The sequence below is a fragment of the Podarcis cretensis genome (assembly GCF_951804945.1).
Source record: "Podarcis cretensis genome assembly, chromosome: 8".
NCBI classification, from domain to species: Eukaryota; Metazoa; Chordata; class Lepidosauria; order Squamata; family Lacertidae; genus Podarcis; species Podarcis cretensis.
The window spans coordinates 89,355,704-89,370,745 of record NC_137177.1 but is presented as its reverse complement, the minus strand read 5'-3'; the positions used below and the strand labels follow the sequence as shown (position 1 = coordinate 89,370,745).

At 47.4% G+C, this 15,042-nt stretch overlaps 1 protein-coding gene and 1 long non-coding RNA gene across 2 annotated transcripts; one reads left to right on the top strand and one right to left on the bottom strand.

Moving 5' to 3' along the window:
- Positions 1–1,802: 1,802 nt before the first annotated feature.
- On the bottom strand, positions 1,803–2,960 carry LOC307222431. The gene is made up of 2 exons (XR_013841760.1): positions 2,633–2,960; positions 1,803–2,295 (listed from the first exon to the last, which is right to left on the bottom strand). It is a non-coding gene; the product is annotated as an uncharacterized lncRNA (long non-coding RNA).
- A 1,306-nt stretch (positions 2,961–4,266) lies between these two features.
- RNF181 (ring finger protein 181) lies at positions 4,267–13,898 on the top strand. Its single transcript, XM_079987635.1, has 5 exons — positions 4,267–4,392; positions 11,776–11,909; positions 13,217–13,332; positions 13,442–13,516; positions 13,666–13,898. Exons 1-5 carry the CDS (start codon positions 4,301–4,303, stop codon positions 13,723–13,725), a joined length of 477 nt encoding a protein of 158 aa, XP_079843761.1. The 5' UTR covers positions 4,267–4,300; the 3' UTR covers positions 13,726–13,898.
- Positions 13,899–15,042: the final 1,144 nt, after the last annotated feature.

The window sequence follows — 15,042 nt, the reverse complement described above, 5'->3', positions numbered from 1 at the left end:
TCAGCAGGTACCTAGGTGGTGCATGCCTGACAAAACAAACACCTGTGACTGCCCACCTGAAATACACCTGCAGTGTTTCAGGTGCGGATGGAATTGGGGATCAAGAGCAGGAGTTGCTGGGAGTTTAGCAAAGTGGTTTCTGGCCATGTCCTGCAGGGCAGTGCCTCTCAGGCTATCTGATGTAGTGGACCAGCATTCTGTTTTCCTCGGTGTGCCAGGAACCAGAGCCATATTTGGTTTCTGAAGCATTCACTCCTTGGGTCACTTTCAATAGCACTGCTATGGGGACAGTGTTCTCATTTTGGAGCCTCTGGGTCAGAGAATTGCAGAGTTGGGAGAATTGCGGAGAAGACCCAAGGGCCATCCAGCCCAACCCCTTGCAGTGCAGGAACCACAGTTAGAGAATCCCTGACACATGGCCATCCACCGTGTTTAAAAATCTCCAGTGAAGGAGAGTCCACCATCTGCCGAGGGAGTCCATTCCACTGTCAAAGAGCTCTTACCATCAGAAAGTTCTTCCTCATGTTTGACTGGAATCTCCTTTCTTGAGATTTGAATCCATTGGTTCTGGCCTCAGCCTCTCAAGCAGCAGGATACAACCTTGCTTGTTCCATGAGGATGGAAGCTCTTCAGATATTTCAAGGTGGCTTTCATGTTTCCTCTGAAGTCTTCTCTTCCCCAGGTTAAACATACCCAGTTCCTTCAACCTTTCATCCAGCTGATTCAGCAGTTGATCAGATCAGATCAGAGCCAGGCCAGCCACCAGGCCCAGGGACGTAGCCAAGTGACAATGCTTTGAGAAGCACCCTGATTCTCACTGAGTTTGGTGAGAGCTGGGGTGCAATGGTAGTGGAAGTGGTGATGGAACATGGCAGGGGGGGGTGGGGAGGCGGCAATTCCTATTTTGCCTCAGGTGGTGAAACAGGATGGGTCACCCCTGGATCAGACGCAGCTTCTGCTGATGTGTCAGAGCATTTCCCCCTCTTTGTCAGCTCTCCAGGGACCTCCAGCCCAGAGTCAGAATCTCAGGAACATTCAGGTATCAGTTGTGCAACTTAAGGTTTCTGGAGTCATAGAAGGCTCCACAGACAAGATAGCAGCTCTGGTGGGGGGTGGGGGTAGGGGGTGGAGACACCTGGAATGGACAGCCTTTAGCGGCTTTAAAGGTAAAGGTAAAAGGTACCCCTGCCCGTACGGGCCAGTCTTGACAGACTCTGGGGTTGTGCGCCCATCTCACTCAAGAGGCCAGGGGCCAGCGCTGTCCGGAGACACTTCCGGGTCACGTGGCCAACGTGACATCGCTGCTCTGGCGAGCCAGAACCGCACACGGAAACGCCGTTTACCTTCCCGCCGGTAAGCGGTCCCTATTTATCTACTTGCACCCGGAGGTGCTTTCGAACTGCTAGGTTGGCAGGCGCTGGGACCGAGCAGCGGGAGCGCACCCCGCCGCAGGGATTCGAACCGCCGACCTTTCAATCGGCAAGCCCTAGGCGCTGAGGCTTTAACCCACAGCGCCACCTGCGTCCCAGGTGGCGGCTTTAGAGATGGGTTAACCATCCTGCTAATAGTGGTGCAGCAAGGATGGCACTTCAGACCTGAATATCAAGTCCCTGCCACCTGGCGGACCATCCGGAGAAGAGCAGATGATGGCAAACAGGTCTGACATCTGTACCTGAACCCACCAGGGCTTTGTATTTATTTCTTTTTTTTTAAAGCTTTTTATAGATGGGAGGCGGGTGATCTGTACACGTTTACAGATGTTCATTTTCAGCTTTTTACTTCAAAGGTGTGTTACCCTGCAGATGTATCATATTGGTTTTTAATATCATAAACCCAACTGAGAAAGCACAACTTGGAATACTATACGTAGGGTGAAATTAAGATACACATATATTATAAATTCACTAAGCAAAGGTAAAGGGACCCCTGACCATTAGGTCCAGTCGTCTATAGACCGAGGGAGCCGGCGTTTGTCCGCAGACAGCTTCTGGGTCATGTGGCCAGCATGACTAAGCCGCTTCTGGTGAACCAGAGGAGCGCACAGAAATGCTGTTTAGTTTCCCGCCAGAGTGGTATCTATTTATCTACTTGCACAAAAAATTCACTAAGTAGACCTTTGTATACATGTGACACAATAAATGAAGACCATACACCGAGAAGTTTATTCCTCTTGGGCTGTCTGTCAATCACTCAGCTGTGCTGGGTCACACATTCAAAAAGTGCTATTTCCCACATATGAGTATATGTGAGTCCTTTTTGTTTCCCACCTCACAGCTATCTCCATCCTGGTAGCTGCTAGCAGAGAGAAGACCAGAGTTTGATGAGGAATCTCAGGGAGGAATCTCTAGAAGCACCAGCAATGGGTATGACACCAAATCATGATTAATTATTACAGAGATTTCCAACAAAACATTTTGCCAGAATAAGTCCTACCACATGCTGCCAACCTGTCAGTGGCCAAGGCTGCTATAATTTTTTCAACATATGCATCAGTCTGTTGCTTCCCCTACAAGGTTTGTGGCCTTCACTCCTTCTGCTGCCTCTCCCACACATAAAAACTACCTCCAGATTCCTCATCAGCACAAAGCCTAGGTACTTTAGCACAGCTCCAGAAGTGTGCCTGCTGCATTACCTTAGCAATTGCTGGGGTGGAAGAGGACCTTGTGATTCACTCAGTTAATCCTCCTATGGGTGGCAGAGCTTCAGCCCTAGGACACCATTATGCTATCAGACAAGCCACAGTGTCCCTGATGGTGCTGTGGTTTAAGAAAAGATGAAGAGCCCGGCTGGGCCAGCGTCCCGTTCTCAAAGTGGCCAGCCAGATGCTTCTCTGGATGGCACTGAGATTTATTATTATTTTAGTGACATTAACATGCACATGTTCAGTGTTTGTGTGCGTATTCCTCCTTTCAAAGTAGGGTTGGCAAACTATACTTTTGCTCTAAGATGTCAGGAATGCAGAAGCACAGAATGGTGTGTTGGGTTGGAATAAACGACAGACGAGTAGCAGGTGTCATCTGGGAGGCATCCTCTCGAGCATGTCTCGGGGAGTCCCTTTTATTGAATAATACAGCATTGCCACCTATGTGCTTGCTGCTGATTGGTTAACACAAATACAAGGCAAAGGATACATGCCACATATGTGCTTGATGCTGATTGGTTAAAGCAAAGGATACATGTCATATATGTGCTTGGTGCTGATTGGTTAATACAGATACAAAGCAAAGGATACATATAGGTATTAATCACTAATAGATTGAAGGCTGAGAAAGGGAGCACAGAACTAGACAAGCATGAAAACCTCCTAATTAAATTATAACTGGTGATTAATAGAACAAGACCTAAAACAATTACTTAATGATTGATAATGTAAGACTTAAAAGGACATATCAATCATGTTCCATAGATGTGATCAACTATGCATTAAGAACAGGTCAGAATGCCGTGTTTGTTTGAACTAAGTGTGAACCTGAACATTCTGGGGTGATGAGAAAATGTCTCAACCTAGAACGGTTTGTACAGAAGCAGAAGCTTTCCTACAGAAGCCAAACTTTCCTACATCGGTGGACAGAGAAACGTTAATTGTCAGCCTCACAACTGACTAATGCCTCCCACTTCCCCAAGCCAATGACGTCCATCGAGTAAATCAATGAAAATACTTAACTAACTGAGGTTCTGCCCGCCCCCCGCCCCCCCCATCATAAATCCTGTCCACGCCCATGTTCCCAGGTGCTTTCCATACGTTTTGGCCTTTCCTAGGCCCCAGCTTGCACAGCTGTATGGGAGTTGTAGTCCAAATCGTCTAGAGGCGGCAGGCGCTTGAGGAAGGCTGACCACCCGCTTCCTGAGCCGACACGCATCTTTCAGCTGCCCGGAGCTTCGGAGGGGATTCACCTTTGAAAAAGCAGCCTGTCCCTCCCCTGAGCAAAAAACTTCAGCTTTGCTTGCGAGAAAGGAATGCAAGAACTCTGAGCCGCGGCTCCGCACGAGCAAAGCAAAGCTGGGAAATGCCGCAGGAATGGAGAGCCTTCCCGGCCGGCCGCTTCCTTCTTCTTCTTCTTCCTCCACCTCCTTTCGGCATCCCCCCCGCGCCACCTGCCGCCAAGTCCCGCCGGGCGCCTTCCCACGACCCGAATCCCCGCGTCTCGCCGCCCGCCCTGATTGGCCCGCTGCCCGCGGCCTGGGGCCAATGAGCGCGCGCGGCGTCCCGGCTGTGGTTGGCTTGGCAAGGAGCCGAGTCCCGGGCGGAGCCGCCCTCCGCCCCGCCCCGCCCGCGTCTGCTGGCTGGGGCGCTGCCGCCATGGCTTCCTACTTCGAGGAGCACGACTGCGAGCCGGGCGCCAGGCCCCGCCAGGAGGAGCCGCATCGCCAGGCGCTGCTGGAACTGGCCAGGTGGGCGTCCCGGGGAGCCGGGCGGGGCAGAGCCGGCACCGGGGGGCGGGCGGGCGGGCTCCCTCCCGGGGCAGAGCCGAAAGGCAGCCTCGGGACACTTCTTGTTGTTTAGTCATTTAGTCGTGTCCGACTCTTCGTGACCCCATGGACCAGAGAACGCCAGGCACTCCTGTCTTCCACTGCCTCCCGCAGTTTGGTCAAACTCATGCTGGTAACCTCGAAAACACTATCCAACCATCTCGTCCTCTGTCGCCCCCTTCTCCTTGTGCCCTCCATCTTTCCCAGCATGAGAGTCTTTTCCAGGGAGTCTTCTCTTCTCATGAGGTGGCCAAAGTACTGGAGCCTCAGCTTCACAATCTGTCCTTCCAGTGAGCACTCAGGGCTGATTTCCTTCAGAATGGAGAGGTTTGATCTTCTTGCAGTCCATGGGACTCTCAAGAGTCTCCTCCAGCACCAGAATTCAAAAGCATCAATTCTTCGGCGATCAGCCTTCTTGATGGTCCAGCTCTCACTTCCATACATCACTACTGGGAAAACCATAGCTTTAACTATACGGACCTTTGTTGGCAAGGTGATGTCTCTGCTTTTTAAGACGCTGTCTACGTTTGCCATCGCCTTTCTCCCAAGGAGCAGGCGTCTTTTAATTTCGTGACTGCTGTCACCATCTGCAGTGATCATGGAGCCCAAGAAAGTAAAATCTCTCACTGCCTCCATTTCTTCCCCTTCTATTTGCCAGGAGGTGATGGGACCAGTGGCCATGATCTACGTTTTTTTGATGTTGAGCTTCAGACCATATTTTGCGCTCTCCTCTTTCACCCTCATTAAAAGGTTCTTTAATTCCTCCTCACTTTCTGCCATCAAGGTTGTGTCAGAATAAGGATCAGCAGCCTCCCCTGGCCCGGGACAGGCTACGGGATAGCTAACAATCCGGGAGAGCAGCGGGAAACGGAAGAAGGGTAAAAGGTAAAGGGACCCCTGACCATTAGTCCAGTCGTGGCCGACTCTGGGGTTAATAATAATAATAATAATAATAATAATAATTGTCATTGCCCCCTCTCAGGGACAAGGAAAATTACTTGGCTGCTCCATCCACCCAGGTAGGGCACTCCACACAAAATCAGAACAACTATAAAAACACTAATTAAAACAATACAGTAAAAAGGTAAAGGTAAAGGTACCCCTGCCCATACGGGCCAGTCTTGACAGACTCTGGGGTTGTGCGCCCATCTCACTTAAGAGGCCAGGGGCCAGCGCTGTCCGGAGACACTTCCGGGTCACGTGGCCAGCGTGACATCGCTGCTCTTGCCAGAGCCAGAGCTAGAGCCAGAGCCGCACACGGAAACGCCGTTTACCTTCCCGCTGGTAAGCGGTCCCTATTTATCTACTTGCACCCGGAGGTGCTTTCGAACTGCTAGGTTGGCAGGCGCTGGGACCGAGCAGCGGGAGCGCACCCCGCCGCGGGGATTCAAACCGCCGACCTTTCGATCGGCAAGCCCTAGGCGCTGAGGCTTTAACCCACAGCGCCACCTGCGTCCCAAAACAATACAGTATAATACAGCAAAGAAGATTAGATGACTTTCAAAATCCAGGTTTCGCTTTACTGGCCGAGGGAGCTGGCATACAGCTTCCAGGTCATGTGAGCATGACTAAGCCGCTTCTCGCAAACCAGAGCAGCGCACGGGAAACACCGTTTACCTTCCCGCTGGAGCGGTACCTGTTTATCTACTTGCACTTTGATGTGCTTTCGAACTGCTAAGTTGGCAGGAGCAGGGACCGAACTACGGGAGCTCACCCCGTCGTGGGGATTCGAACTGCCGACCTTCTGATCAGCAAGTCCTAGGCTCTGTGCTTTAACCCACAGCACCACCCACGTCCCACATGAATAAGGGGATTTCCTGCAAAAAATGGAAGGTTGACAGCTATGTCTGGACATGCCTAGGCAGGTCCCCCCCACTTGCAGGTAGACTGCCCCTGAACCTGAGGCTCCCTCTCGCCATCACAGCTAGTAGATCCGCTCTCCTATCTTCCCGCAGTTCTGCTTCTGGGCCGTGACAAGGTTTTCAGAATCTGTTGCGTTGTTGTTTCTATATTACAGTGGTACCTTGGGTTACAGACACTTCAGGTTACAGACTCCGCTAACCCAGAAATATTACCTCAGGTTAAGAACTTTGCTTCAGGATGAGAACAGAAATCGTGTGGCGGCAGCGGGAGGCCCCATTAGCTAAAGTGCTGCTTCAGGTTAAGAACAGTTTCAGGTTAAGAACAGACCTCTGGAACGAATTAAGTACATAAACAGACGTACTGCTGTACATTGTGTGGTTAGCGTTCAGGTCTAAAACTCCACACAGGAGAAACGGGACGGGAAGGGCCTGAGCTGGGCGGTGGAGCATCTTCTTTGCATGCTCAGGCCTCACGCTTCATCCCCAGCATCTCAAGGTGGGCTTGGGAGAGACCACTGTCTGCAGTCCTACTGCCAGTCAGTGAAGGCAGCAATGAAATAGCTGGGCCAATGATCTGGCTTGGAATAAGGCAGCTTCCTGTGTCAAAAACGTGTTAAACATGGAAACAATAAGAAAATTCCTTCCAGTAGCACCTTAAAGACCAACTAAGTTAGTTCTTGGTATGAGCTTTCGTGTGCATGCACACTTCTTCAGATACCAAGTGTGCTTACACACTTCTTCAGATACCAAAGTGTGCATGCACACGAAAGCTCATACCTAGAACTAACTTAGTTGGTCTCTAAGGTGCTACTGGAAGGAATTTTTTTATTTTGTTTTGACTATGGCAGACCAACACGGCTACCTATCTGTAAATGGAAACAATAAGGTCTTGTTTCAGTTTCATGTGCTTAGGCTTAGTTCACAGGGCAAATAAGGAGCCACAGCAAAGGCATCTTACAAAAAGGGAGATTGGATGGAGGAAGGAGCAGGATAAAAATCAATCTTACCTCCCATGGCCAATGCAACACCAATTAAAAAGGGATCCCAGGGAGGATGCTGGGAAATATGGGCTGGTTAGCTTAATGCAGTGGTTTTCAAAGGGTGTGGGAGGAGAGGATGGCAAGCGTGTCGGGAAGTGTGTCTAGGGCAATCAAAGAAACATTTAAACATTTTGGTATAGTACAGTATTATATGGTATAGCATATATAATTTTTTTAGCAGAATATTGATAGATATGTTTTCAAACTGAGAGCAAGTGCATCAAGTGATTCTGTGGACAATCCTAGTTGTTGTTTCCAATGTATTTTATCAATTTTTTAAAAATGGTGTCGTGCAAGCACATTTTTGTTCTGAAAGTGTGGCCCCGAGAAAAAAGTTTTGAGAACCACTGGCTTACTGTCTCTTCTAGGAAAACCGGTGGGGCGCATTGCTAAAGTGAGTTCACAGGCATGTAGAAGTACCAGTTTTGCTGAAGTAGAACTAGGATGACTTGTGCAAGGGTAAATCCTGCCTCACTATTCGGCGGTGTACGCACACCTGTTTACTCTGCATCCATTATGCACCCACTGCTGGTTTGGAAAGCAAAGTACAATGTGTGCTTAGATTTCTAAATGCTTAACGGCCATTGAACAAGGGGAGAATTGTGAAGAGTTCTAAAAGGATTTCTCCAAACTGAATGAATGGGAAGCAAAATGGCAAATGCAATTTAGTGTAAGCAAGTGTAAAGGGATGCACACACAAAAATCTTAAAATGTCACATATTTCCTCATGGGCTGTGAACTTTTGTAAAAAAATGTTTTATTTAGAATTTTCAAGCAGACATTACATTTTTAATTTCCACTGTTTTTTCTAATAAATGTGAACTTCCCCTCCATAGTTTCCTTATTTCCCCTTACTGTAGTTTGCTGCATATTGTAACTAGCCTCCTTCCTCATTATCTAAACTACTTTTCACGGCTGTTTACAATTCATATCCTACTTGCATATTAATATGGTTATTATAGTTCTTCAGATATTCTATGAAAGGCTTCCATTCTTCCCTAAACACTGACTCCTCCTGGTCTTTGATTTTCACTGTTAAACTTTTTAACTCCGCATACTTGTGAATTTATTCTGCCAGTCTACTTCGGTTGGTATCTCATCATCCTTCAACTTTTGCACATATATTATTCTTGATGCCATTGCTGGGTATAAAAATAAGCTGACCAACTTTTGGGGGACGTCCAATTCCCTTATTCCAAGGGGTTTTTGTGGGTTTTTTAAACGTCAACTTGAATATCTTATTCAAAATCCTTTAGCCTTTTTGCATGTTTGCCAAATGTAGAAGACTGTACCTTCCATCTCTTGGCACTTCCAGTGTATATTAGAACCTTTTTTACACATCTTAGCAAGTTTACTCGGGATCAAGTACCATCTATAGATGATCTTTAGATAGTTCTCCCTCAGGGTGTAACAGGCTGCAAATTTCATATTAATCACCCATTGTTTTTCCCATGATGCCATCTTGATGTTGTGTCCTACATCCCTTGCCCAGTGTATCATGGCAGGTTTGACCAGTTCATCTTTTGTTTCTTATTCCAGCAGGATTTTGTACATTTTTAAAATTAGTTTTTCATTATTCTCCATTAAACCCCTTTCAAAGTCAGAACTTTCTTCAGCAGATCCCTCCAGTTTATCTTTTTTGTACATCTCAGATTGGAACCACTCTGTTATCCATTCCTTAATGTCCTCTCTTTTTTTTGAGCATTACTCCTGATTCAGCGATCTCTAATATGTCTCTGTAGGTGCCCCATTTCTTTTTCATATTCATTTTCTTCATAGAACTTGCTTCAGTGGGCTAGAGCAGGGGTCACCAACCTAAGGCCCATGGGCCAGAAGCGGCCTGCGGAGGTTGTTTGACTGGCCCATGAGCCGCCCCCGAACTGAGCTGCCCGCTCGCGTGCTGCGCTAAACCGGCGCGGCACGGGGACTCGCTTCCGCAGCGCTGGAAATCATGTCTGCACAGACGCTGAAAATCACAGGGGTGCACGCTCACACGCACGTGTGATCCTGCCCATGGAGGGATCTCTGCAGGACCGATCCGGCCCAGGCAAGATAAACCTTTTCGACCCCTGGGCTAGAGCCATAGTGGGGTATTGCTTTCAAACAGGTTTTTATACCTCATCCATACTATACAGAGGCTTCTTATAATGTGGTTTTAAGAATCCTTTACGTACTCTTACTTTATCATCCCATAGGTATGCATGCCAACCATATTGTCTATCAAATCCTTCTAAATCCAATAATCCAACATCTTCCAGAGCTATCCATTCTGTTAACCAGCATAAACATGCTATTTCATAATACAATCCAAGATCTGGTAGTAAGAATCTGCCTCTGTCTTTTATATCTGTTAAAATTTTGTACTTAACTCTTGGCTTCTTCCCCTGCCAAATGAATCTTGATATGTCTCTCTGCCACTGTTTAAAACAACTTAAATTGCTTATTACTGGTATTGTTTTGAAAAGAAATAGCATCATAGGCAGGACTTATTGACCTTTTTTTAGGGGGAGAACCCAAGGTTGTTGAAGGGAGGGGGACTTCTCTTCTTTGCCCACTTACCTCACCACTGGGGCCAAAAATTATAAACTGCCACCAGGGAATGGCACTGCAGAGGTGCTGAAACACACTAAAGAGGTGAGTTCTGTCTGGAAAAAAGCCCCGGTCTTAGGTAACATTTTCATTTTGATGGCTGATATTCTTCCTGATAAGGAAAGTTGCATCTTCCTCCACTTTTCCAAGTCTTTTTTTTTACTTCTTTCCACACTCATATACAATTACCCATGCAGCTCTCAACCACTTCTGGAATGGACTCCCTTTTTGTATTCCAGAAATTCAGGTCATAAACTTAGTCCAATTAAAGTCCATCCAAAACACACTGTTTATTATCCTCACTTGGTTTTTTGGGAAGCTGCTGCTACTGGATCAGCTTACGAGGCTTCCTTCTGCGAAGAAAGCATGGCTTCCTGTGCTCGGCGTCTACCCAGGTCAACCTCAAAAAGTGCTCTCCAGCTCTGCAAAGGTTGGGGGGAGCCGTAATTCATGCCGTGGGGGGGGCGCAAGACAATCCGGACCTTTATTAGGAGGTTTAGTGCCCACGCTTTCCTCCCTATGCTCTGTGACAGCCCAGTCTCACAACAAGCAGCCGAGGTCCTTCATGGCAGCTCAGAAGGAAAACATGTTCCCCCTTCCAGAATAAAATAATAATCTCACCTCTTCTTTCTCTGCTACTCCCAGTGAGTGAAGCAGAAAAGATCCCCCTGGGTTCAAATGAGCACCTTATTTTGGAAATTGGGTCACAATTAAAATTTGAAAAATAACCAAACAAGTATTAGAAACCACCCCAGAATTGGCCCTACTAAACATCTTCCAAGACAATAACGCCCATTTACACCACAAAGAACTCATAACCCACCTACTTTCAGCAGCCAGAAACAACATAACCAGACACTGGAGAGACCTGTCAGGAGTAAGCATGGACCAATGGTACCAAATAGTATGGGGAACAGCCCTACTAGAAAAAATAACCAATAAACTGAAAGTGACACGGAGACAAACAGAAGATACCTTCAGCCCGGTATGGCTCCCCTTTATCACATACACAGCCCAACAAGACAACGACAAAAATCCACCAACGGCATACAAATCAATATGGCTAACCTGATCCAAAACACCCACCCACCCCACTCACACGTGAAAACAAAGACCACCACAGCCAACCACAAATGAACACCTACACCCTAGGCCAACCCCAACCTCTCTCACCACCAAAGGAACACAAGCGAACAACAAAAAACCTGCACAAGCAACGCTGACACCAAACCCTACATATAGTAAGTAAAATAGAAACACCGTCGCCCGACCCCCAGCCCCACCCATCTTTCCACCCCCTCCACCTATTTCCCCCTTTTCTTCCCAATGTCTCAACAAATGAAACTGATTTGTAAAAATGTTACATGGGGAAAATAAATATACGAGAGAGAGAGAGAGACATTGCACACACTTTTGTAAATCAAGAAAATCTTTAATAAAAAAATTGACAATTAAAATGTGAAAGAACGTATGCAAAGGTTAATATCAAATATCTTTTTATCAAAGATAAACTAATCTAAATAAAAGCACAAACCAAAAGGAAAACTTCCATTTTTTGTGTCAGCTGTATATAGAAAATTATTCAAAACATCCATTCCAAAATAGCACCCAACAATTCTGCTTTCTATAAACAAATGTTTTCTCCAGTCCTCAAACCCAGATATTATGAGTTCATTTTCTTTTTTCACTCAGAAAGTATGTAAGGAGTTTCCAATCTTTAGGAATTTGGATCACGAGCTCTCTGGAGGCTCAGAGCTCTCTGACAAGGAAGCCCAGTGGTGGCTGCTCACACTCTTTTTCTCCAACATATGCAGGTCCCTCTTCAATGGCCTGGAGATTGATGTGGGCTTCTTGGAGAGTGAAGACTGGGACCACCGGCTCCCCCCGCCAGCTGCCAAGCAAGCTGTAGAGAGCCTTCCTTCAGTGCCTGTTACCCCACAGCAAGCAGGTAGTAGTTTTGATTTCATTCTGGGCCTTGTATTTCTCAGCACTTCAAGAGTTGTGGTTAGAAGACAGTCTATGTCAGCTTTCTCTACGTGTTTTGGACTACAACTCCCATCAGCCCCAGCCAGCACAGTCATTTAAGAAAGTAACAAGAATTTGAGTGTCAATGTCTCCAAGACCTCTCAGTCTTTGAAAGCGTCCAACCCAATTTCTGTGGAAGAGATGGTCCAGATGAGTCACAAAGCTGCCTGGGGAACTGGGGGAAAGTTGCAAGATGTAGGTTGATTTCCACCTGCAATGGCAGCAGCTGTGCCCCCATTTCCAAGCTCAGCAGCAATAAGGTGCATCTCTCTCCTTGCCTGCCTACTGGTTTTCCTGCCTCTGCTGAGCACCTACTGCTTTTCCTTGCCTTCCTGTTTGTATACTCAAGGTTTGCTTTTTGGTCATGACAAAGTTCAAAAGGTCACCTTTAAAAAGTTTTATTTATTACATCTACAGTCATACTTTGAGTTGAATGTGCTTCAGGTTGAGTGCTTTCGGGTTGCGTCACTTCTGGGTTTCGCCGCTCGCACATGCACAGACACTCAAAATGACATCACACGCATGCGCGGAACCGGCAAAACGCAACCTGCGCAGACGTTCCGTCGCATCTTACATTCTGTTCAGGATGCGAACGGGGCTCCGGAACGGATCCCGTTCACATCCCAAGGTACCACTGTATACTGTATCCCACCTTTCCTCTAAGGAGCTGAAGGGTGGGGTATACAGTACTCTTCCCCTCCCATGTTATCTTCACAACAACCCTGTGAGGTACATTGGGTGAGTGGCAATTTGAACCCTGGTCTCCCTGGTCCTAGTCTAGCACTCTAACCGCTACATCACAAGGGCTCTCTGCAGTGTTTTCCACCAGCTCTGGTGCAGGATTATTATTATAATTAGCAGGGTCTTTTCTGATTGATGATACTTCCAGGAAGAATCTGGCACAAAATGTCATGACTCCCAGGTGTGAGGACTTTTGATGTTCTGGCAGCATCTGTCAAAGGCTTTGGCATCCAGAGGGTGGAGTATTTGTGCTTGGCATACCCAGCTTTTCCATCATGTATGCTCCACCCCTTGCTCTTGTAGTAGCAATAATCCACTAGTAATCTTATAGTAGAAAAATCCAATTAGAATAAAATGCTTGTAAATATGGGATTGGCAGGATTTCTGAGCTTTGCAAAGGTGTAGCCGGGCTGTGTTTTGGTAGAGTGGAGCCAACTTGATAGAACTGTTTTCTGCCTTTTCTTTTCTCCAACCACTTGTGGGGGTTAGACAAAGGGCTGAAGTGTCCAGTGTGCCTGCTGGAGTTTGAGGAGGAAGAGGTGGTCAGGAAGATGCCCTGCGAGCACATCTTCCACAAAGGCTGTATTCTTCCCTGGCTTGGAAAGGTGAAGTATTGGAACAGGGACATTCCCTCTCTGGTACCTGGGATGGCTCCCTCCACCCTTTTCCTTTTCTCAAGAGGCTGCTGCTGCTAACTCCCTTCTCCTTGCCCAGACCAACTCCTGCCCTCTCTGCCGTCATGAGCTGCCCACTGACGACGAACAATATGAAGAGTACAAGAAGGACAAGGTGAGTGCTGATCCCTGTGGGCAGGTGCAGGGGTTAGTTGTATGTCTTTTGGCCTGAGGTGCTGCATTATCTCGTGGAGAACCACCTGGGGGCCACAAGTCAGTCGTGAATAGAGCCAGAGGCATTCATATTTACCTTTATTTTCCAAGGTGCGGCGGCAACAGCAGGCGCATCGGCTGGAGTATCTGCATGGTGCCATGTACACGTGAGGAAGGCATGCCCTCCATCTCTCCTTCCAGCTCCAGGCTGACAACCACAATCTCTCTCACACTGCGAGGAAGCAGGGCGCCCCCAGGGCCAAGAAAGGCAGCAGCCCTCCTTCCTTCCCCACTTCCAAAAGCTTGTTGCACCTCCATAATAAATGTCGGGCTTCATTAAGTAACTTCTCTTGCTGTAGTTTCCCTCACCGCACAAGTATGTGATCATGTGGAGGGCATCACAAAGTAGGCAGAGGGTGTGTGTTCTCTCTGGCGGAAAGCATTGTGGCCCCAGAACCTGCAGCATTTGTGGGGAGGTGGCCAGAAGCTGAAGGCAGAACAGCTCAAAATGCAAGGCAGCCAGTAAATCAAGAAAATTCTCCTTACCTGTTTTTGTCTCTCTCCCCCCCCCCCCCATTTTATTTACATGCCTCTTCTCCTGATTTGGTTCTTGCCATTTCCTCTGGCAAGACTTGGGCCGACTCTTACAATACCTGGGAAGAGACATGCCTTCACCTTATGGGCCAATTTTGGCCTGCCAGGTTGTTTTGCGGGTATTTGCAGGCAACTCAAGTTCTTTCAGAGTGTGAAGCGGTATATAGATATGTGATCTAGTTGACATTGTGTACTTTGATTTTCAGAAAGCTTTCAACAAGGTACCTCATCAAAGATGTCTGTGTTAAGCTTTGCAGTAATGGAATAAGAGGTTCTCTTGTACATCAGGATTTGGTTAAGTAGCGGGAAATACAGTGGGGCCCCGCAAGACGAACGCCTCGCAAGACGGAAAACCCGCTAGACGAAAGGGTTTTCCATTTTGGAGGTGCTTCGCAAAACGAATTTCCCTATGGGCTTGCTTCGCAAGACGAAAATGTCTTGCGACTTCCTGCGGGGTTTTTTCCCTCCCCCCCCTTTTCCTAAGCTGCTAAGCCGTCAATGGGCTTGCTTCGCAAGATGAAAAAACCGCTAGACGAAGAGAATCGCGGAACGGATTCTTTTCGTCTTGCGAGGCACCACTGTAGAGAGTAGGAATAAATGGGCAGTTCTTTGAATGGAAGGATGTAGAAAGTAGAGTGCCTCCCCCAACAATGATTGGTATTTGACCTTGCACTTTTTAACTTGTTCATGAAAGATGTAGAGTTAGGGGTGAGCAGTTGAGCAGTGAGGTGGCCAAGTTTGCTAGCAATACAAAATTGTTCAGTGTGGTGTTTGTATTTAAGTGTGAAAAACTCCAAAAGGACCTCTCCCCATTGAGCAAATGGCCTCCCAAAATGGCAAACGCAGTTCAATCCAAAGAAGTGCAGAAGCGATGCATGTCAAGAAGAAAAATCT

Coding starts and splice junctions, on each gene's coding strand:
- RNF181 (XM_079987635.1), top strand. CDS start 4,301: ATGGCTTCCTACTTCGAGGAGCACGACTGCGAGCCGGGCGCCAGGCCC. Junction 11,910..13,216: donor TGTTACCCCACAGCAAGCAG/GTAGTAGTTTTG, acceptor TGTGGGGGTTAG/ACAAAGGGCTGAAGTGTCCA. Junction 13,517..13,665: donor AAGAGTACAAGAAGGACAAG/GTGAGTGCTGAT, acceptor TTATTTTCCAAG/GTGCGGCGGCAACAGCAGGC.